This window comes from Muntiacus reevesi, chromosome 3, assembly GCF_963930625.1.
Source record: "Muntiacus reevesi chromosome 3, mMunRee1.1, whole genome shotgun sequence".
NCBI classification, from domain to species: Eukaryota; Metazoa; Chordata; class Mammalia; order Artiodactyla; family Cervidae; genus Muntiacus; species Muntiacus reevesi.
The window spans coordinates 116801689-116823943 of record NC_089251.1 but is presented as its reverse complement, the minus strand read 5'-3'; the positions used below and the strand labels follow the sequence as shown (position 1 = coordinate 116823943).

The 22255-nt window shown below is 51.1% G+C and overlaps 1 protein-coding gene across 1 annotated transcript in view; it reads left to right on the top strand.

Annotated features, from left to right (window-relative positions):
* Positions 1-21108, top strand: part of TRIM62 (tripartite motif containing 62) — a 36137-nt gene extending 15029 nt beyond the window's left edge. Inside the window, exons 3-6 of the mRNA XM_065927593.1 lie at positions 296-391; positions 5410-5666; positions 6765-6880; positions 18606-21108. Coding sequence (XP_065783665.1) covers positions 296-391; positions 5410-5666; positions 6765-6880; positions 18606-19156 — 1020 coding nt within the window. The 3' untranslated portion in view covers positions 19157-21108. The remainder of the gene's footprint in view (positions 1-295; positions 392-5409; positions 5667-6764; positions 6881-18605) is intronic.
* The last annotated feature ends 1147 nt before the right edge of the window (positions 21109-22255 follow it).

Here is a 22255-nt window from a genome sequence, read left to right as displayed (position 1 = left end):
TGGAGGTGGATTGGAGACTGGGGGACCAGAAGCTCCTAGGATGGCCTAGTGGAGGCTGTTGAAAACTTCAGATGAAAGATGGGAACAGACTCTGGAGATACTTGGGAGACAGACTCTACAGGACTTCGTGGTTGTTGAGCTGTGACAGGAGGAGGGTGCTGGGGCAGGGGAGGCACGGAGCCAGGATAGCTTCCAGCGCCGGCAGCAGTCAGGCCTGGGCTCTGCATCACCGTCACCAGGAAATACCGGGCTGGCTCTGGCCTGCTCCGCGATTCCTGTCTTGTCTGTGTTCCAGAGGGAGCTGAAGGAGCAGCTTCAGGCCCTTCAGGACAGTGAGCGGGAGCACACGGAAGCGCTGCAGCTGCTCAAGCGACAGCTGGCAGAGACCAAGGTGAGCCTGGCTTGGAGATGGGGGCGGGGCGGCAAGGTGGGGGCGGGGCTTCGTGGAGGCGGGGCCAGTTGGGCACTTGAAGGGCGGGGAACTCCAGCCTGCTGCGGGGGCGGAGCTTCGAGGGCCCAAGCTCCAGTTGAGAGGAGTGGGGCTTGCGGACGGGGCGGAGGCTGGGGCTTCTGCAAAGGTAAAGGGGCAGGGACCTTCTCCCAGATCACGGAAGGAAAGGATTTGGGCTGGTGCCCCGGGGTTAAGGATAGGATCCTCGCTCCCTGCTTTGGGTGAAATTTGAGATGGGATCAGGGACCCTCTAGGAAAACCCTGATGTCATATGGGACTGGAAGAAGGTACCTAGTCTCTTTTTCCTCTCCTGTTATTAAACACACCCATTTTAAGTTAGCAATCCCTCCAATCTCTTGGAGAGAATGTTCCCTCCAAGTCCTCCTGATGATTTGTGGCTCAGCCCTGGTATAATCTCCTCTCTGAAACTCGGACCGTGAAGATATAAAGAGTAGGGGCAAACCCTGCAGGCTTTGAATACGATGGTCTGAAAAGAAAAGTGTTTTTCCTTGACCTGAGAGGAAGGCTGTGGGTTCTGATCCAGGCACTCCATGCTGTGTGACTTTGGGTAAACTGCATACTTTTCTGCACTCTTAATCTTCCCATCTGTGCAGCAGGGACTCTGCCAGGCTCTGTCCAGCCATGCTATTCTGGATCCTAGCACACTTCCAAGGGGCTCCTTCCAAGTCCTCCACAGATATCTCTCTAACTGAGCAAGGCTTGCTTTACTCTCCGCTGTCCTGGCTGCTAAGCTCTTGGGTGATTTCACTGTCCTGGTAGCTCAGTGGTAAAGAACCTGCCTGCCAGTACAGGAGACAAAAGAGATGTGGGTTCAATCCCTGGGTCAGGAAGATCCCTCAGAGGAGGGCGTGGCAACCCACTCCAGTTCTTGCCTGGAGAACCCCATGGACAGAGGAGTGTGCCAGGCTACAGTCCATGGAGTCGCACAGAGTCAGACACGACTGAAGTGACTTAGCACACACAGCATAGCACTCCATTTGCAGAGATGCTGCTGCCAGCAGCAGCTGGAGCCGAGCCTTAGGAATGTTCTGGGCCTCCAGAGGTCACTGGAGAGGCCATTGGAGATCCAGACTTGTGCCCCAGCTTGGCTGCCAACCCACTGTGGGGTCTCAGGGAGGTCATGACAGACATTTCTTCAGAGAACATTCTGGAGTGCCTCCAGGCAGGACCCTTAGCGGGCAACAGATAAGAAACAGACCCAGAACTCTGGCATCTTTGCTTCTCACAGCCTCAGTTTCCCCACCTGCATGGGGATCCGGTACCTCTCAGGTGAAGAGAAACAAATGGAAGCCTCTGTCTGGGTGAGAGGGGAATATTATAATCTGTTTTCCTCCCCAGCATTCTGTTCTCCTCTCCAACCACCGCCCCCCCCCCCCATTGTTTTTCTCCACTGACCTCTTCCTCCCCTGCCTTCCTGTCCATCTGTCTACCTCTGGGGGGTCCTGTGGGGCCACCTTCCCCTCCAGTTCCCCCAGCCCTGCTTCCTGTCTGGACTGGGGTGTTTATACAAGAAATGCCTATGGATGCTTTGGAGGTCATATTTCACCTGGTGCCTGACTCGGCTCGGCTTTCTTGTGGCGCCTGCCCCTCTAGTGGCCCGGCTTGAGGGCCTGTCTGATCTCCCTCCCTGGGCCCAATGTTTTCCTTGGTCGGCCCTGACCGAGTGACGCATTCTTGGCAGGGTATTTTTCTGAAGCAGCCCCCGCTCCTCCAAGCCCCAGTGTGTTCCCAGGGATGTGGTGGGCTGGGGTGGGGGCTGCTTTCCCAGTCGAGGCACTGAAGGGACTGGGGGTGGGGCGGGCCTGGCTCTGTCCTAGAAAAAACTAGAGTAAATGGGGCACACCAGTTTAGCTGAATCTTTCTCTGTGCTGGGAATTGTGTTCCCCAGCCATTGTCCTGCTGAACTGCACAGAACGTTACCTCCATGACCGCAGGATTCCCCAGAACCTATACACTGTTTAGCACACAATAAATCAGTTCAGTTCAGTCACTCAGTCATGTCCGACTCTTTGAAACACCATGGACTGCGACATGCCAGGCTTCTCTGTCCATCACCAACTCCTGGAGTTTGGTCAAACTCATGTCCATTGAGTCAGTAATGCCATCCGACCATCTCATCCTCTGTCGTCCCCTTCTCCTGCCTTCAATCTCCTCCTGCCACAATTGTGCCTTCAATTGTGCCTGCTGCCACAATGATAAATAGTTGCAGAGCAAATGAGTGAGAAAAAAACACACCTTTTGAAGTAGGAATTGTTGTCTCCATTTTAATAGCAAGGAGACTGAGGCATAGAGAGATTGCAGGACATGCCTGAGGCCCCATGGCTAGTAAGTAGCAAATTGAGAGCTTACTGTCTAATTCTGTCAGATCATAGGGCATATTCCAGCCTCACGCTGGGTTGTCCTCAGCAAGATCTCTGGCTCTGTGGTCTGCAAGCTGGGGAGGCCTAGAGAACCCATCAAGGACATACTTAGGGCTCCTGGGGTGGCTGTCACTCTGATGTTTCACTTCTGAGCTGCCCTCTCCCAGTTTCTTTCTCTCCTCTTGTGTTGGAGACACTAGGCCCCCACCAAGAAAGATGATGGAGTCTGCACCCACCTCTGCAGATCAGTCTTGGGCCAGACCCTTCCCTCCTTCACCATTCAAGCAGGTTCTGACCATCAACCTTGTGCCAGGCCCTGGGATGGGCACAAGGAGTGCAGGGTTAAGAAAGATGTTATTCCTACCCAGGAGGGGTTCGTTCACTAGCTGGGAAGCCACATAAAACATGGGGCAGCATATTAAGAATATTTACAAAATGCTGTGGGAACATTTAGCCTGTTTAACTGGCTGCAAAATTTACGGAAGGTATCCCAGAGAAGGGAGCTTTTGGTCTGGGTCTCACAGGATGAGTAGGAGTTTGCCAGTTGAATAAAGCATTTGCTGGGGGAGGGGTCCACTCTAGGTCGGTAGACTTACAGTGCAATGGCACTAGAGTGGTAAGCGAGATTAGAGGGAGGACTTTGAATTCCAGACTAAGGAATTTAGCGCTGTACTAGTCATCAAGGCGCCAAGAGATGTTCCTGAACACAAGACTGACTGTGACCCAGTTTGCACTTTAGAAGGATCACTCTGGCAGCAAGTTTGTTGGCAAAGATTAGGTGTAGTTGACACGTTAAACCATTGAGTTGGTAGAACCCATGGGCATGTGTGGAGGAGCAGGTGGAAAGATGAATGTGGCACTCAGGAGACATGTAAGGCCTTCAAGATGGATGGATCTGGAAAGCAGCCTCAGAGCAGTGGGAGTTGAAGATGAGGGAGGGCATGTCATGTATGAACAAAAGGAGCCAGGACTGGATGAGTCCTCAGGAACAAGGATGGCAGGGAGGGAGCAGCCACAGAGGTGGGAGGTAAACCAGAATTCTCGATTAGTAGAGGCTGGCCCTTGGGCCAAATGCTGCTGCGGACTGGCCGAGGAGGAGCCAGAAGTGCTGGCCATGAGATTTAGGGTTCCTTGGAGGCAGCAGCAGATGGTCCAGGGCGGGCATGCCCCATCTTGCCCACCATGACCTGCTGCTGCAGGAACCTTGCCTTCCCTGGGTGAGGGGGCTCCAAGGGGCCACAGGCAGCCTGGCCCTTCACCCCCAGCCTCTCCCTTCACCACCCTCTTTGTCTGCCTGGCAAGCTGGGTGGGCATGCGCAGGGAGGCTGGCCCACTGCCAGCAGCTCTTCCTGCCGGCCCACAGCCACGACCGGGAGGGAACAGGCCCTAATTGAGCCTTTGTGGAGCTTCCCACAGAGCCCTGGGCACTGAACACAGCGGGGTCTCTGACTCTGTGAACTCCCAGTCAGAATCCCACAAAGTCAAATTGCAGAGGCAGGCCCCACACGCTGCTGCCGCTGAGCAGCACTTTTGTACCCTGTGTCATCCTGCCTCTTACTGTCCCCTCGGCCTGTTCCCCGCCTCCACCCCCAACTGACATCCTGCTCACCCTTCAGGCCCCAGCTCAGCAGCCATCTCTCCACGAAGACTTCTGGGATGTGCCTGTTCCAGTGTTTAAATAACCAGGCTCTGGGGCTGCACCTCAAACAATGTCATGCGCTTTGTGAATCTCCCCTCACTTACCGTGGCCCTGCAATGTCTTTGTGTAACCCTCTTCCCAGATAAGAAAACCAAGGTTCAGAGATATCAGGCAACTAAAGTTGCCACAGCGGGAGACCCAGTGCCCTTGGGCACCAAAGCTATGCCTTTTACCACTCAATCCCTTCCTGGGCCTGGCAGTACCCTTGGGGACAGAGAGAATCAATCAAGCCCATGCTTGTTTTTCTGTGACAATGGCTTTAACCCACAACTCTTGTTCCCTAGCAAGAGGGTCTGGGGGTGCTGGGACAGAGTGAGTGACCCTGAAACTTTGCCCAGTACATTGCCATTTATAAAGCTCTCTGACATCTGTGATCTCCTTGGCATCTTTGCTTAGGCTGCATGAGTGATGTTTTTAAAAAAATAAAAATTTCACTGTCTCCTAGACTGAGCTCAGCATCTGCTCCCTGCCCATCCCGCCACATCTCCGGCCCACTTCCTCATCCCTCCTGTCCCCAAGCCAGAAATCCGGACATCATCCTCACACCTGTCTCTCCTTTACCCCTACAGCCAGCCAGTTGGTCACCAGGGCCACCGAGGCACCCCCTACAGATGTCTTTCAAGCCATGTCCAACTGCTGCTCCTCTAGCTCAAGCCTCATTGTCTCGCCTGGACCACTTCATTTGTTTCCTAACGAGACTATTTGTTGTCCTTGATCAGGCCAGCTCTCTTCTGCCGCCATGCTCTTTGCCATTTCCTCACTGAATGTACCTTTCCCACCCTTTCCTCTTTGAGTGCCAAGACCCTCGTTCTCCTCTTCTCACACAAGGATCACCCCATCGATTCTCCCTGACTAACCCCCGATGACCGTGTCCACAGTCTTCCACCAAAAGCCTGCGGACCACCATCGGGGAGGCGTTCGAGCGGCTGCACCGGCTGTTGCGGGAGCGGCAGAAGGCCATGCTGGAGGAGCTGGAGGCAGACACAGCTCGCACGCTAACCGACATCGAGCAGAAAGTCCAGCGCTACAGCCAGCAGCTGCGCAAGGTGCAGGAGGGGGCGCAGATCCTGCAGGAGCGGCTGGCCGAAACCGACCGGCATACCTTCCTGGCCGGCATGGCCTCGCTGTCCGAACGGTGAGTGCCTGCCTGCCCCAGCGTCTTCTCCAGATGGGTCACTCCTCCCCAGCCCCTGTAGGATGGAGGGGTGGTTAGCAGAGAAATCATTCATTCAGATCTCCGTCAAACACACAGGACATCTGTTCTATGCCATAGCCTGGGGTGAAGGCTTTGTGTACGCACGCTATTTTATACATAATATTTATAATCCTATAGGATATTACTTATTTTGTGTGATTTATGTTATAAATATACATTTTATACTATTTATTATAATATCTTTTTTTTTTATAACCCAACTAGCCCCTTGGAGGTCGTTACTACTGTCATACCTATTTCACACATGTAGAAACTGAGGCACAGAGAAACTGGAGCAACCGGCCAAAGCCCTTCATCTAGTACATGGGGGAGCCAGGATTCAAGGCCAGGTCTCTCTGGTTCCATGGCTACCTTTAATAATAATACTTGGGACTTCCCTGGTGGTCCAGTGGTGAAAACTCCATGCTCCCACTGCAGGGGGTATAGATTCAATCCCTGGCTGGGGAACTAAGATCCTGCATGCTGCATAGCATGGCCACCCCAAAATAACAAATAAATAAAATAATAATAACACTTAATTATTGGTTTTCCCTTGTGGCTCAGCTGGTAAAGAATCCACCTGCAATGCGGGAGATCTGGGTTCGATCCCTGGGCTGGGAAGATCCCCTACAGAAGGAAAAGGCTACCCACTGGAGAATTCCATGGACTATATAGTCTATGGGGTCGCAAAGAGTTGGACACAACTGAGTGACCTTGACTTTTACTTTCAATGACCAGTACTGATAGCTGATGTCATGTATTATGTTGACCATGAGGCACACACCGTGCTAAGCGTTTTACATGCATTAAGCCGCACAGTGCTCACAAGCCTAGGAGGCAGGTGTTATCATAGTACCCATTTTAAAGATAAAGAAACTGAGGGTGATAGCTAGAGAATTAGGAAGTGGTAGAAGCAAGCACTTGAGTCTGGGTATGGCAGACTTCCCACTCATGGCCTCGCCCTATGCCAGCGACCCTGAAGGTGCTGAGACAGGAATCTAGCCCCCAATGTGGTCTGCTCTCTTGCTCCCTTTCCAGGCTCAAAGGGAAAATCCACGAGACCAACCTAACCTATGAAGATTTCCCAACCTCCAAGTACACAGGCCCCCTGCAGTACACCATCTGGAAGTCCCTGTTTCAAGACATCCACCCAGGTAAGGCCCTTCCTGCCACTCACCAGAGGGCCCAGGAAGAGGCAAGGATCATCACAGGTCAGAGCTAGATGGGCCACTGCCCAGTCCAACCCCCTGCTCTACACACAGCATGGGGGCAGGGCAGAGGGATGGGAAGGGTGCCTTAATGAGCATCTACTATGTTCCGGGGCCTGTGCTGGGCACCTGCAGTAACTCAACCCAGGGAATCTTTATATTGATACAACTCCAAGAGGTTGGTTCTACTAGTGTGCCCATTCTCTAGATGAAGAGACTGAGGTCTGGGCTGTTCACTCATTCACTCTATGAGTACAGAAGAGATCAAGCACCTACCTACACCAGGCACTGTTCTAGGTACTGAAGATAAAGCAGTGAACAAAACAGGAAAAACTTCCTACCCTCGTGCATCTCAGTTACAGCCTAGGGTGTGAGAGAGAAAGAAAACAAATTAAATAAGTAAAATACATAGTTTATTAGATAGTGATAAAAGATAAAGAAGGGGGCTAGCAGATGTTGAGGCAGGAAAAAAACGTTTGGTAGGGGATTCAGTCAGAAGATCTCCCGGAGAAGGAGGGAGTAAAGACCTGAAGGAAGAAGAGTGAGCCATGTAGATACCCTGGGAAGAGTGCTCCTGGCAGTGGGACTAGCAGGTGCAAAGGTTCTGAGGCAGGAGCACGCCGGGCATGTTCAGGGCAGAGTAAGGAGACCAGTGTGGCTGGAGTGGAACGAGTGAGAAGGACAGTGGAGCTAGCAGTGGCCGGACCATGAGGGCCTGTGGGCCCAGGTGAAAACTTTCAATTTTATGCTGAGTGAGCTGGGAGTCCTTGAGGGTTTGGGACGGTAACATGAAGCAAGGTGAGCTTTTAAGTTTTTAAAGGGTGCCTCTGGCTGCTGAGTTGACAATAGACTGCAGGAGTAAGGGGTAAAGGTTAGGAGACTATTGCAGTAATCCAGGTGAGAGGTGATGCTGGCCTGAAGCAGGGTGATAGCACTGCACATGGCAAGACGTGACTGGATTTAGGATCCATATTGAACAGAGAGCCAACAGGATTTTCTAATGCATTGGATCTCAGACGTGAGAAAGAGAAAACCGATAAGGAAGACTAGAACGATTTTGGCTGAGGTGACTGGGAAGATGGAGTTGTGAGCATGTGAGGCTCGTGATGCCAATCAGATGTCTCAGTGCAGATGTGGAGACGGCAGTGGAGATGACACGTATGCAGTTCAGGAGGAGGGTCTGGGCCAGTGGTGTCTGCATGTGGACGGTACCAAATGAGCCAGGATGAGGTCACCTAGGAGGTGAGTTGAGGGTAGAGAGAAAAGAGAGAGGACCATGCTAACATTTAGAGCCCTGGGGCCCTCCTACAAGTCAAGGACAGGAAGGGGACCCAGTCAAGGAAACCGAGAAGGAACAGCCAGAGAATAGGAGGGAGACCTGGTCCATCCTGGAAGCCAAGTGGAGAAAGTGTTTCGAGGAGGGAGAGTGGCTGGTGGTGGCCAGACTGCAACGCCAAGTGTGGGAAGATCAGCACTGACTGTTCTCTTGGTCCTGATGGCCTTGACAGGAGCCGCTCTGGTGGAGCAATGGAGGCAAATCCTGATTGGAGGCCATCCAAGAGAGAATGGGAGAGGAAGTGGAGACAGTGCTTTCAAAGAGTTTTATTTATGGGAAGGAGAGAGAATGTGGCAGCAGCTGTTTGTTTAAGATAGAAGAAATGATAGCATGTTTGGGGGTAGGGGGGGACTCCCCTGGTGGCTCAGTGGTAAAGAATCCATCTGCAAAGCAGCAGACCCTGGTTCAATCCCTGGGTTGGGAAGATCCCCTGGAGGAGGGCATGGCAACCCACTCCAGTACTCTTGCCTGGAGAATCCCCATGGACAGAGGAGCCTGGCGGGCTACAGTCCATGGGGTCAAAAAGAGTCAGACACGACTGAGCGACTAAGCACAGCATGTGGGGGAGGGGGGCACAGAAAAGGTGCAGTAGAAGAAGGTAGAACTGAGGATGAATGAGGGAGAGTTGCTGGGGTGCCGTCGGGTGTGGGGTCCACCCCAGCCTCTGCTGGGAGCCCAGAGAAGGGAGAATACGTGGGCACTGAAGCAGAGGGGCAGGTGGTGGGAGCTCCTGGGAATTCTCTTCTGATAGCTTTGCCTTTCCCAGTAAGGTAGGAAGCAAGGTCATCTGCTGGGATGAGAATGAACTAGAGAAGGTCATGGGAGGTTGGCTGAGAGGGGAGAAAGTCTGAAATGGATTTCTAGTAGAGTCAGTAGACCCTGGGGCTCTGAGATCAACACCTTCCCAACATTATACAACCCACCAGGGCATCAGAGTCGAACCTATTGGCAGCAGGGAGCCTATGTGTTGAGTCAGGTGCAATGTCCTATAGAGAGGAGACGAGGACGTAGAGGGGACTAGTCCCTAAGAGGTAGACACTATTATTATATTTTAAATGAGGAAACTGAGGCACACAACTGTTAGGAACTGGTCATGGTCATAACCTGGTAAATGGTGCAACCAAGATTTGAACCAGAACCATCAGACCCAAAGGGTGTGCCCTTCCCTACTAAGCCTACCAAGCATTCTCTGGTCTCATACCACCAACCCAGGAAGGCTGCTGGGGAGTCTGAGGCTCAGAGAGGCTCACTGATTTTCCCAGGTCACACAGCAATCAGAGCTGTTTGCACCTGTCTGGATTCATTCGTTCAGGTACAAACATTGAAAGTCCTTTGAGGCACATTCAGGAGAGACAGATGGGACAACAGACCCTAACAGTCCATGGGAAAAGGGCCATGATGAGGGACTTACACGGGGCCATGGGAGCCCAAGAGGCAATAGGAAGCTCTAGGTGGGTCAGGGAAGGAGCCAGGGGAAGACTGAGCAGATGGTGTTTGCACTGAGCACTGAAAACTGAAGGCTTTCCCACTTGGGGAGGGTGCGGCCTAGAGATGACCCCAGACAATCCCTGGCATTGAGAACGATAAACACAAAGAAGCATCCCAGGATGCTCATGATTGGCCTCCAGATACAAATGGAGAAGGACTGAGGACAATCACTGAGGGTGTGAGTGCTGGACAGGGATGGGGCTCCCCTCTAGGTGACTGAAGGCTGCCTCTGATGCATCATGACCAATTTCACAAAGATGAAGGGATACCTCCTAGTACCCTTTAGTCTGGATCTGTGCCCTCATTGACAAAGCAGGCAGTAGTTGGGGGAAGGGCCCATTTTCCAGCCAACTGGGTAGGGCTCTGGACTAACCTGCTGGGGTAGGGATGGGGGGTCTCTGTGTGCTCCCAGCCTTGGAGGGACCTTCATAGTGGGGCCCAGCAGTGTGAGGGCCACACATGGGTGACGCGGCATAACTCAAGGAAGCAAGAAGCCCGGCCAAGGGTCCTGACCCCTCCCCTGACCCAGGGAAGCCCCTCAGGCAGATGGTCTCAGGAGCTGATTTATCTCAGCTGCCACCTGCCTCACCCCCATCACAGCTCAGCAAGGCAATCCAGGCAGTTAAACCTTATGTATCAAGGCACTGTGAGATCTGGGCCCTGCCAGTCTCTCCTTCTCCCTCTATATCCCACCCAGACACACGGAACCATCTTCAGGTCTTACATGAGCCATATTCCCTCTCCTGCACGCTTTTCTCACTTTTGCACAAGTGAGAAAACCCTCGACACAAACCTCAGTCTTTGAGAACTAACTCCTACTCTCTTCCACATCTTAGTTTATAAACACCTCCTCTGAAATGCCTTCCTGGATTTCTCCAAGTAGCCCTGGGCTTTCCTGGTCTTGCTGTCTTATTAATGTCTGCATGGCTGTCAAGGGCTGAGTCTGATTCATCACTCTACATCCCCAGCAACCAGTGCCATAAATGTTTGTGGATGATTGAATAAAGAAATGAATGAGTCCTGGTCTCAGTTCTGTTACTAGAATACCCTGGTATTAAGTAGGTGCTCAATGATTATTTGTTAAATGAAGGAACTTGCTGCACATCCCTGGACAAGTCCCTTCCCCCCTCTAAGCCTCTGTTTCCTCCTCTATTATAGAGATACTAGTGTTCCCTTCTTGACTCCCCCACAAGAGAGCAAACGGATGTGGGAATTTGCTGATTGCCCCAGGGCAGGCTTTCTCAGCCTCAGAACTATTGACATTTGGGGCTGGATAATTCCTTGTCTTGGGAGCTGCCCTGTCCACGGGAGGATGTTCAACAGCATCCCTGGTCTCTACCCAACTAGATGCTACACACACATACACACCCAGATATGACAACCAAATATATCTCATTCATTGTCCAATGTCCCCTGTGAGGCAGATCCACCCCAGTTAAGAATGACTTCCCCAGAGAAAACAGCCTGTAGGAAAGGGGGAGAGGGAGCCCCAGCATGTGCTCTGAACATCCTGCCGAGGATAGCAGCCCCTGGGGGTTCAGAGAACAGTGACCTGGTTAGCCGGGCCTCTTCCTTTGTCTGTAGGGCCTGTGAAGTCACTCTGGCTCTTCTGCCAAAACCAAGGCCCTTTATGTCTAGATGGGAGGGGCAGGCGCCCCCAGGGACCTAGCCCTGGATTCTAGCAGCTTCCTGCCTACCCGCCTTCCAGTTCAGGCTTCCTACTAGGTCACCAGAGAATTTTATTTAGCACCTGTCACTCCCCTGCTCTGGAACCTCGACTCTCCACCTCCACCCACACCCCTGCCGCACCCCTCAGCTGACACTGGAAACCCTCCTCCAACTGTCTGGCCTGACTGCCCCATCTCCCGGGCACCAACTTCCTCCCCACCCAGGACAAGTGGCCATTGTCCAGGGAACACCAGACGCTGCTTCCCTTGCTCCTGCCACCTCCCTTTCTGGGCTGCTCTCTCCCCGCCCCCCTGCTTATCTGAATCCAATCATTTTGGGTCCCAGCATATTCACTGTCAAGCTGAGTGACCCAGGGCAGATCGCCACCCTGTCTGAGCCTGTTTCCTCATCTGTGAAACAGATGGCGGAAGGTGTGATTTATCACCAGGGTAGGTAGGAGAATTAAATAAGATTATTTATTTGTGATAATAATCCTGGGACTTAGTAAATGCGTGATGCCTATTTCTTACGATTATCACGAATCATCAGCTGTTTCCTCAGTCTTGCTGAACAGGCTTTCTAGGGCCACATAAAGGAAAGAACATGAGTGAAAATTAGCTCGAATTCCGGTTTCATATCCACGCCAAGTGGCAAATTAAGCAAGCCACTTAATTCAGAGAAATCTCCTTGGAACTTCAGTTTCCTCTTCTGAGAAATGGGTACAGTAATTTGTGCTGCTGGGGCTGCTGTGGTGGTCTCATGAGCTAGAGGATGTGAAAGGTTTTTTTTTAATGCCCCACTGGGTGCAGCTGAAGGTCTGAGTAGGCAGGAGGAATCAGACTTTTTAAAGGCCTGAGTAGAGGAAAGAACCGATGGTATTTCTTGCCCTGTCAGGCCTCAAAGTTGCTGTCCTTGAGAACAAGGAGGCACAAACGACTTGCTACCCAGTCTTTGGAGCTGCTGGACTTTGGAGTTTCTCTGCTGCTTGGGTCACTGTGGTATGTGGTTGATAGTGACCAAGAGACAGATCCTGGGCCTCCCTGCAGTCCATGGTCCTTCCTGAATCCCTCTTGACCTTGAGGTCTCAGTTCAGGTCAGTCATTCAGTCTTTGCAACCCCATGGACTGCAGCACTCCAGGCATCCCTGTCCATCACCAACTCCCAGAGCTCGCTCAAACTTCTGTCCATCGAGTCAGTGATGCCATCCAACCATCTCATACTCTGTCATCCCCTTCTCCTCCTGCCTTCAATCTTTCCCAGCATCAGGGTCTTTTCAAATGAGTCAGTTCTTCACATCAGGTGGCCAAAGTGTTGGAGCTTTTCTAAATGAAGCTTGAACATCTGGAAGTTCTCAGTTCACGTACTGTTGAAGCCTGGCTTGGAGACTTTGGAGCATTACTTTACTAGGGTGTGAGATGAGTGCAATTGTGCAGTAGTTTGAGCATTCTTTAGCATTGCCTTTCTTTGGGACTGGAATGAAAGCTGACCTTTTTCAGTCCTGTGGCCACTGCTGAGTTTTCCAAATTTGCTGGCACATTGAGTGCAGCACTTTAACAGCATCATCTTTTAGAATTTGAAATAGCTCAACTGGAATTCCATTATCTCCACTAGCTTTGTTCATAGTGATACTTCCTAAGGCCCACTTGACTTTGCACTCCAGGATGTCTGGCTCTAGGTGAGTGATTACACCATCGTGGTTATCCGAGTCATGAAGATCCTTTTTGTATAGTTCTTCTGTGTATTCTTGCCACCTTTTCTTAATACCTTCTGCTTCTGTTAGGTCCATACAGTTTCTGCCCTTTATTGTGCCCATCTTTGCATGAAATGTTCCCTTGGTATCTCTAATTTTCTTGAAGAGATCTCTAGTCTTTCCCATCCTGTTGTTTTCCTCTGTTTCTTTGCATTGATTGCTTAGGAAGGCTTTCTTATCTCTCCTTGCTGTTCTTTAGAACTCTGCATTGAGATGGGTATATCTTTCCTTTTCTCCTTTGCCTTTCATGTCTCTTCTTTTCTCAACTATTTGTAAGGCCTCTTCAGACAACCACTTTGCCTTTTTGCATTTCTTTTTCTTGGGGATGGTCTTGATCACTGCCTCCTGTACAATGTCACAAACCTCCATCATAGTTCTTCAGGCACTCTGTCTATCAGATCTAATCCTTTGAATCTATCTGTCCCTTCCACTGTATAAATCATAAGGGATCTGATTTAGGTATTACCTGAATGGTCTAGTGGTTTTCCCTACTTTCTTCAATTTAAGTCTGAATTTTGCAGTAAAGAATTCATGATCTGAGCCAGTCAGTTCCCAGTCTTGTTTTGGCTGCCTGTATAGAGCTCCTCCATCTTCGGCTGCAAATATAATCAGTTTGATTTCGATATTGATCATCTGGTGATGTCTATGTGTAGAGTCTCCTCTTGTGTTGTGGGAAGAGGGTGTTTGCTATGACTAGTGCATTCTCTTGGAAAAACTCTGTTAACCTTTGCCCTGCTTCATTTTGTACTCCAAGGCCAAACTTGCCTGTTGCTCCAGGTGTCTCTTGACTTCCTACTTTTGCATACCAGTCCCCTATGATGAAAAAGACATCTTTTTTGGGTGTTAGTTCTAGTAGGTCTTGTAGGTCCTTATAGAACCATTCAATTTCAGCTTCTTCAGGGTTAGTGGTTGGGGCATAGACTGGGATTACTGTGATATTGAATGGTTTGCCTTGGAAACGAACAGAGATCATTCTGTCGTTTTTGAGACTGCATCCAAGTACTGCATTTCTGACTCTTGTTGACAATGAGGGCTACTCCTTTCTTCTAAGGGTTCTTGCCCACAGTAGTAGGTATAATGGTCAACTGAACTAAATTTGCCCGTTCCAGTCCATTTTAGTTCACTGATTCCTAGAAAGTCAGTGTTCACTCTTGCCATCTCCTGTTTGACCTCTTCCAATTTACCTTAATTCATGGATCTAACATTCCAGGTTCCTATGCAATATTGCTCTTTACAGCATCGGACTTTACTTCCATCACCAGTCACATCCACAACTGGGTGTTGTTTTTGCTTTGGCTCCACCTGTTCATTCTTTCTGGAGTTATTTCTCCACTGATCTCCAGTAGCATACTGGGCACCTACCAACCTGGGGAGTTCATCTTTCAGTGTCCTATATTTTTGCCTTTTCATACTGTTCATGGGGTTCTCAAGGCAAGAATACTGAAGTGGTTTGCCATTCCCTTCTCCAGTGGACCACGTTTTGTCAGAACTCTCCCCCATGACCCATCCATCTTAGGTGGCCCTACACATCATGGCTCATAGTTTCGTTGAGTTAGACAAGGCTGTGGTCCATGTGATCAGTTTGGTTAGTTTTCAGAGATGCTTAAATGGATGGAGAACACACCTGGAGACCAGATGGGCTACCTCGGCTCCTGCTTTCTGTTTGTGTAAAACAGTGTCCCAGGGCCTAGAAAAGAGCTCTGACCTTTAAAATGTTGAACCCCAGGGGTCAGGATTTGTTCATTCTCAGGAGAGTCTGGCACCGCTCCTGAAAATAAAGGATGGGTGGAGGATTTGCCAGTCCCCATATGGGAACTGACTTCTCAGAGTTCAGTTCAGTTCAGTCACTCAGCCGTGTCCAACTCTTTGTGACCCCATTGACTGCAGCACACCAGGCCTCCCTGTCCATCACCAACCCCCAGAGTTTACCAAAACTCATGTCCATTGAATTGGTGATGCCATCTGACCATCTCATCCTCTGCCGTCCCCTTCTCCTCCTGCCTTCAATCTTTCCCAGCATCAGGGTCTTTTCAAATGAGTCAGCTCTTCCCATCAGGTGGCCAAAGTATTGGAGTTTCAGCTTCAATATCAGTCATTCCAGTGAACACTCAGGACTGATCTCCTTTAGGATGGACTGGTTGGATCTCCTTGCAGTCCAAGGGACTCTCAAGAGTCTTCTCCAACACCACAGTTCAAAAGCATCAATTCTTCAGCTTTCTTTATAGTCCAACTCTCACATCCATACATGACTACTGGAAAAACCATAGCCTTAACTAAACCGATCTTTGAGGGAAAGGTATTTGTCGTGTCCCCGGCTGGGTACTCTCTGGTCTAAAGGCAATTACTCCTGCCAGTCATAGTCTCTGGGAGCACAGAAGGGAGGACAGAAGACAGGACCTCTGTTTATAAGGAGGTGAACCTCAGCCCAGGTTTTAGGGTGCAAGAGCCTGTTAAGAATCAGGTCACACCCTTGGCCTAACAAGGATGCCAGGCCTTGCCCTGAGCGTTTGGGCTGTTGGGCTGTTGGGCCCTGCTCACTGTGGACCAGGTCCCGCCCCCAGCCCCGCCTCACTGCCGGAAAGGACCAATGAACAGCAGACCCCGTCCCACGGGTCCGCCCCCAGGAGGTAGCACTCAGTTCAGTACGGATTTCCTCCATCCTATAGCTTATCCCTGTCGGCCCAGTCTCAGAACCACTGGAAACCCACTTGGCTGCCTCCTAGAGTGCCCTCCGCACTCATTAGTGGCGCTGGAAGCGCCCACGTTGCCCTACTTAGACGTAAGAGTATGGAGCTGAGCCCTCCAGTGTGCTGGTCTCTCGCCCCTCCCCTAGCCCCGTCCTTCTCTGATCCTGGGTTCTGCCTGTCGCTGATCTCCTCAGATCATGCTGGCACCTCTGATATGAGGCCCAGTTTCCCCCGGGGCACTCACGACAGCTGCCCACACCTTGGCATTGTGCCCATCTCCTGTCTCTCTTGCCCCTCTGCCACGAACACCTGAGTATGACCCACATTCCACAGCCAGAGGAGTGGCCCCATGTGTATCTGATTAGATTTTTCTTCTCTCCCGAGCTCCCCCCCACACACATACCTCCAACACCCCCTCCACCTCCTACCTCTTGACCCCGTGGTGGGAACACCCACATTCCGTGTGGCGGGAGCCTTCTGGTCTGACAGGCTGCGCTGTGACCAGAGGACAGGGAGAAACGTTCCTCCGCTGACTCGGTGTCCTTCTCATGGCTCCCCTCGTCTGTGTCTCTGGATAGAGAATTACGTTTCCTTTGACCTCTCTATTCACAGGGCTAATTGTTTCCATACAGCCCTCTGGCTTCTAAGAATAGGAAAGGAGGGTGTAAAACTCAAGACTAAATTTATTCCTGACAGAGCTCAGGGAAGGAGCTTGCTCTAAGTCAATGGTCAGCTTTGTTACTCGTCTGAGAACAGGAGCATAGTTGGGGGACTGGCTGTCACTCCCTGTTAGAGATGATGGCCATCACTGAGGCATTTTATTTCTCTGCATACACGCTGCCAGCAGAGATGGCTGAATTTGGAGGTGACGCTCAAGCCAAGCATCATCACGGCCCCGCTCCACCAGACAACGAAAGCACCGGAGAGTCAGATGGAGGAGTCCCTCCTTTGCTCCAAGGAACTAGTGACAGAATTCCTTCTTCTTTTCTGCCCTGTCTTGCTCTGCCGTGGAAATGTTCATCTAGGCTAACAGGAGCCAATTCTTGGTTCCTTCTTCTGGCTAGGTATCAACTCCTTCAGGGGGGCAAGAGTAAACAGAGTCCTTGACAAGAGTTCATGAGACTTTGAGAGCCAAGCCTGCGAAGTCAGTGTGGCCACGTCAGAGCTCTGTGCCCCAGCCTGCCCAAAGACCAACACAAGCGGGGTCAGTTTGATTTGGTGAGCCTTTCTGGAAACCTTCCCCACACCAGGCTGTGGGGAAGATTGTATATGTCAATATGTAGATGCTGGGCACGGGGCATGCCAGGGAGAACCTAGTTGGAGAACACATAGTCCTTGCCCTCCTGGTGTACATGATAAGTTATGGACACAGAGGACTACCCCAGGTGTCAGGAGAGAGGCACAAACAAAGTTGAGAAATTTCAGAGGAAGCAACCAGGAAGGCTTCCCTGAGGATGGGCACTGGAATTGAGCCCCATGGGGATGATTATAAGAAGCAGAGGTGAGGTGAAGGAAGAAAAAGTCTGGGTGAAGGCTTGGGCCTGACTGAAATGGGAGGTGGTGAGTGAGAGGTAGGTAGGAAGAGAAGGCTGGGGCTGGATTGCACCTGGTCTTGATTAGTTCTGGCTCTGCCAGTGTTTGTTTGTGACCTGAGACTAGTCAAGTCTCCTCTCTGGGTCTCAGTTTCCCCATCTGTCAAATGGGAGAATTGGCCTAGAATCAGTGGTTTTCAACTTTTTCAGACCCATCATATACTTTTCATAACAAATAATTTGTAATGACTCAAAATTAGTATGACCTTCTCACAATATCAAGTATATATGCACCCATATATATGTATATAATCTATGATATATATATAAAGGAAAAAAATAAAAGGAACGTATTTATAATAAAATATTGTATATGTCAATATGTAGATGCTCACTCACAACCACCCCAGAAAACATAATGAATGAGTCAGGTGCTCACACCACAGGTAGAACACCATTCTGCCTCAAATGCAGTCAAAATAGGTCGGCTATCTTGGTCAGTGGTGTTCTTCTTAGAGATGTACTTTCAAAAAAAAAAGCGAACAATTCTTAGTGAAGTTCCAGACAAAACAAATTCAGTCTTCCCCCAGTTTATGGGGTAGCTGCATTTCAATATATTCAGAATATATTAAAACTGTACAAAAATTATTTCATAGTTATGTGTAAAATGGAGTTAAACTGTAGTTCTGGGTCATTGTAAAGATTTTTTCATCCACATGAATGTCTGGGGGAGCATCTGAAACTTATTGGTGGGGGATATGGGACCACCCTGCACATTTCATTTAGGGTGTTTAGCATCCCTGGATCCTACCTATGGAGACAAGTCAAACACCCGCACAAGTTTCCAGATTACCCCATAGGGTGATTATCCAGCACCTGAAGAATCTTTAAGCTCCCTCCCGGCTCTGAAATCATCCAATTCTGGACCTCATTCAGGTTTACTCAGCAAATTTTTGCAGAGTACCCACTGTGAGCCTTGCCCCTGGGAAATCATCAGTGAACAAGCTGCCATAGCTCTTGTCCCCTACAACCGAGTTTCAATCCATAAGGCTCTTACCTGTCACCTTCCTGTTTTACAAAGGAAGAAGCTGTGATGTATTCAGCATCACACAGCCTCCGGGGGGCAGACCAGAACCTGGCCTCAGGGAAGCACCACAGAGTGGGTCCACAGCCTTCTCTCCACTCATCTCTTCCTCCCCCATCCCCGCAGTGCCAGCCGCCCTGACCCTGGACCCAGGCACCGCCCACCAGCGCCTGATTCTGTCTGACGACTGCACCATCGTGGCTTATGGCAACCTGCACCCACAGCCGCTGCAGGACTCGCCCAAGCGCTTCGACGTGGAGGTGTCGGTGCTGGGTTCGGAGGCCTTCAGTAGCGGCGTCCACTACTGGGAGGTGGTGGTGGCGGAGAAGACCCAGTGGGTGATCGGGCTGGCGCACGAGGCCGCGAGCCGCAAGGGCAGCATCCAGATCCAGCCCAGCCGCGGCTTCTACTGCATCGTCATGCACGACGGCAACCAGTACAGCGCCTGTACGGAGCCCTGGACGCGGCTCAACGTCCGCGACAAGCTCGACAAGGTGGGCGTCTTCCTGGACTACGACCAAGGCCTGCTCATCTTCTACAACGCCGACGACATGTCTTGGCTTTACACCTTCCGTGAGAAGTTCCCGGGCAAGCTCTGCTCCTACTTCAGCCCCGGGCAGAGCCACGCCAATGGCAAGAACGTGCAGCCGCTGCGGATCAACACCGTCCGCATCTAGTGCGGTGGAGGGCGACCGTGGGCGCCTGGGCTTGGTCACCAGCAAGAGCCCTGCCCCCGCAGACGGGAAGCCTGGACTCCAACCCAGGGGGCCACCCCTGAGATCTCAGGCCTGTTGTTTACCCTTCAGCCTCGTTTCCCCATCTATGAAATGGAGGTTGTGCTCCGTGACTCCGAAAATCTCTTCCAGCACTGATGTTCTGTAGCTCTGACCTTGATGGGGATGCAGTTGTGGTCCAAGAACCAGACGCAGTTTCTCCTCATGGCAGCCCCCGCCTAACCCCTCATCCTCCTCTGGCGGTAGGGGACTGCATCCCTGTGTCTCCTTCCCGCCCCCATGCCCTGACCTCAGGATGTGTCAGAGTGTTGCCAGCAGTTGGCAACTGCAGAGAGAACCCTCTAATTCTCCCAGACCTGAGACTTGCCCCTGACCAAGCTAGTGATGGGCCGTTTTGTCCTTGATCACAACCCACGGTGGACACAGGTGGTAGCTAGTCCCAAAGTCCCCTGAGAAACCCCCTCTCCTTCCACCCCTGTACCAAGAGTTTTATAGTTCCTGATTTTCCCATTTATCTGTGGGTAAAAATGATATTGGGCTTCCCTGGTGGCTCAGTGGTAAAGAATCCACCTGCAATGCGGGAGGTGTGGGTTTGATCCCTGGGTCGGGAAGATTCCCCTGGAGAAGGAAATGGCAACCCACTCCAGTATTCTTGTCTGGAGAATCCTATGGACAGAGGACAGAGGAGCCTGGTGGGCTACAGTTGCAAAAGAGTCAGACATGACTTAGTGACTAAACAGCAACAAAAATGATGCTGTGGCCTGTGGAAGGCACCCAGTAGTTGAGGTCACATGTTTCAGCCAGCTAAGCCCACGGGTCTTAAGGCAAGAGGATGGCATACCCCAAGGCTCATGTCGGACAAGCATCACTGGATGGTGGAGGTCCCCAGCTGCTTTGAACCAAGGTCCAACCAGGCCTCTTGACCTGGTGAGGGTGTAGCGAGGCTGGGGAGAGCAGTTGTTTAGGCCCTGAGCACTGGGGTGGGCTGTTGGCTTGGCCCCCCCATCAATCTTGGCCTCTGTCTCAGTTGGGATACTATTGCAGAAAACATGAGCTGTTTTAGCTTTTTTTAATTAGACAAAGATTTATTACCAGGTCCCTAGTGGCTTTGCAAAATGACTGCAAGGGCTGGAGGAGCCGACTCTGCTGAATTTCCAGGAACAGCTCCCAGCCGCCAAATTCATCACGTCTGCTGTGACCGGGAACGCTGCTCCCATCGGCAGGCAGCCACTGCATCAGAAGCCGCTGGCTGCAGAACTGTGCAGTCTCTGCTGCTGTCCATGCCAGTAAATGATGTCCTGAGGGCTGCCTCTCTCCAGGCAATTCGGTTTCCAGATCCAAATCTCTACAAGGGATTCTGTTTGGGGAAACATAAATCAGATCCAGAACCTTGGCTGCAAGGGAGTCTGGGAAATGTACTTTTCTTCTTTCCAGCCTCATCCATACAAAATGGCACAAAAGAAAGTGAGAATGTGTGTTGAACAAGCTCACTTTCAGTTTTTGCTGTTGGAATCCACCTCGAGGCCTTGGCTTTGAAGCAGCAGAGCCTCTAAGTGTCCTGCTCCAAGGCTGTGTCCCTGTCCAGGACAGGCACCCCTAGAGTGAGCCTGCAGAACCAAACTGAAAGCCTCCCACCCTAGGCTTTCCTTTCTAGTTCTGGGGCCTAGATTCTGAACCTGGGGTCTTTGATCATACCCATTTCGAAGAAGCAAGACTAGCTGAACCTGGGGGGCTCCCACCTCACAACTGCTGCCCATGGGGTCCTCCCTTGGGCAGGAGGAATCCTCAGTCTCACCCCACCTATTCAGCTACGAGAATCTGGGCCACTCCCAGCAGTATTTTTATTCTAAATGTTACCCATTTTGTGAGTTATGATGAATTTGTATTAAATTAAAGTTACAGGCTGTGAGTGGTCCGTGTCATTCATTTTGACACACACAGAGGCCCACCTATCCTGGCCCAGGCAGCGTACATAAATCAACATGGCCAATCCACAAAGCAACCCTGCTGAGTAGCACCATGCCCATTTTACAGAGGGGGAAAATGAGGTTCATAGAGAGGACATGACTTGCCTACGGTCCCACATCCTGCACTAAGTGGATTTAGAATTGAGCCCAAGGTACTCACATCACAACTTACCAGTCAGGGAAGACTGTCAGTCTTGGCCTGGAGGAGGGCATGGTGGTAGCCTTGGAAGCAGAGAGGAGCTCATGAGACAGTGGCAAGAGACTGGGCCCTAGAACCCCACAGACCCAGGCTTAAATCCAGGCTCTGTCACTGTGTGCCTCTAGAAAAATGAATTAACTTCTCTGGACCTCAGTTTTCTCACCTGAAAAATGGGGATAATCACACCAACCTCACATGATTTGTTATAAGCTGCAAAGTGCCATGCATTTGGGAGGGCCTGCCTGTCACTCCAGCTGCCTCCCAGAGTCAGTGCCTATAACTGGGTGGGTTTTCTCAACCTCTGGGCTGGCTCTGCTCCTAAGGAGTCTTCTTGTGCCTTGTGAGGGGGTGTGCGACCACCCAGGCCAGGCAGTTCCCCAGGTTCTCTATGTCAAAGGAGGTCCATCCCACCTCCACCTGGCCAGGAGTCAAGGCCCGGCATGTGGACACACAGGTGTGTACACTAAGGAGAAAGGCTGCTGGGACCCGCTATAGTTGTGCAGTGCAGCGCAGTAGCCTTGGAAGCAGGACTCCTGGGCCTAGTCTTAGTTCTGTGCTGACTTGTTTTGTACCCTGAGGGTCCTTTCCTCCAACTCCTCACCTACAGAATGAGGGAGGTTAGACTGGGTGCTCTCTAAGGCGCCAGGTTTGGATCTTCACCTATACCTGGAGGCGGGGAGGAAAGAGAGAGGAAACTACCCAAGTCACTACTTGTTTGCAGTTCTTGGAAGATGGACATGAGTGAGGAGGAGGAGGGGCTGTTGGAGAGTGCAGAAGGAAAGGTGTCTGAATGGTTGACAGCGTCCCAGTTTACAGAGAAGCTGTAGGGAGTGAACCTGGGACTAAAGAACCCCATCACCCCCTCGCCCCATACTT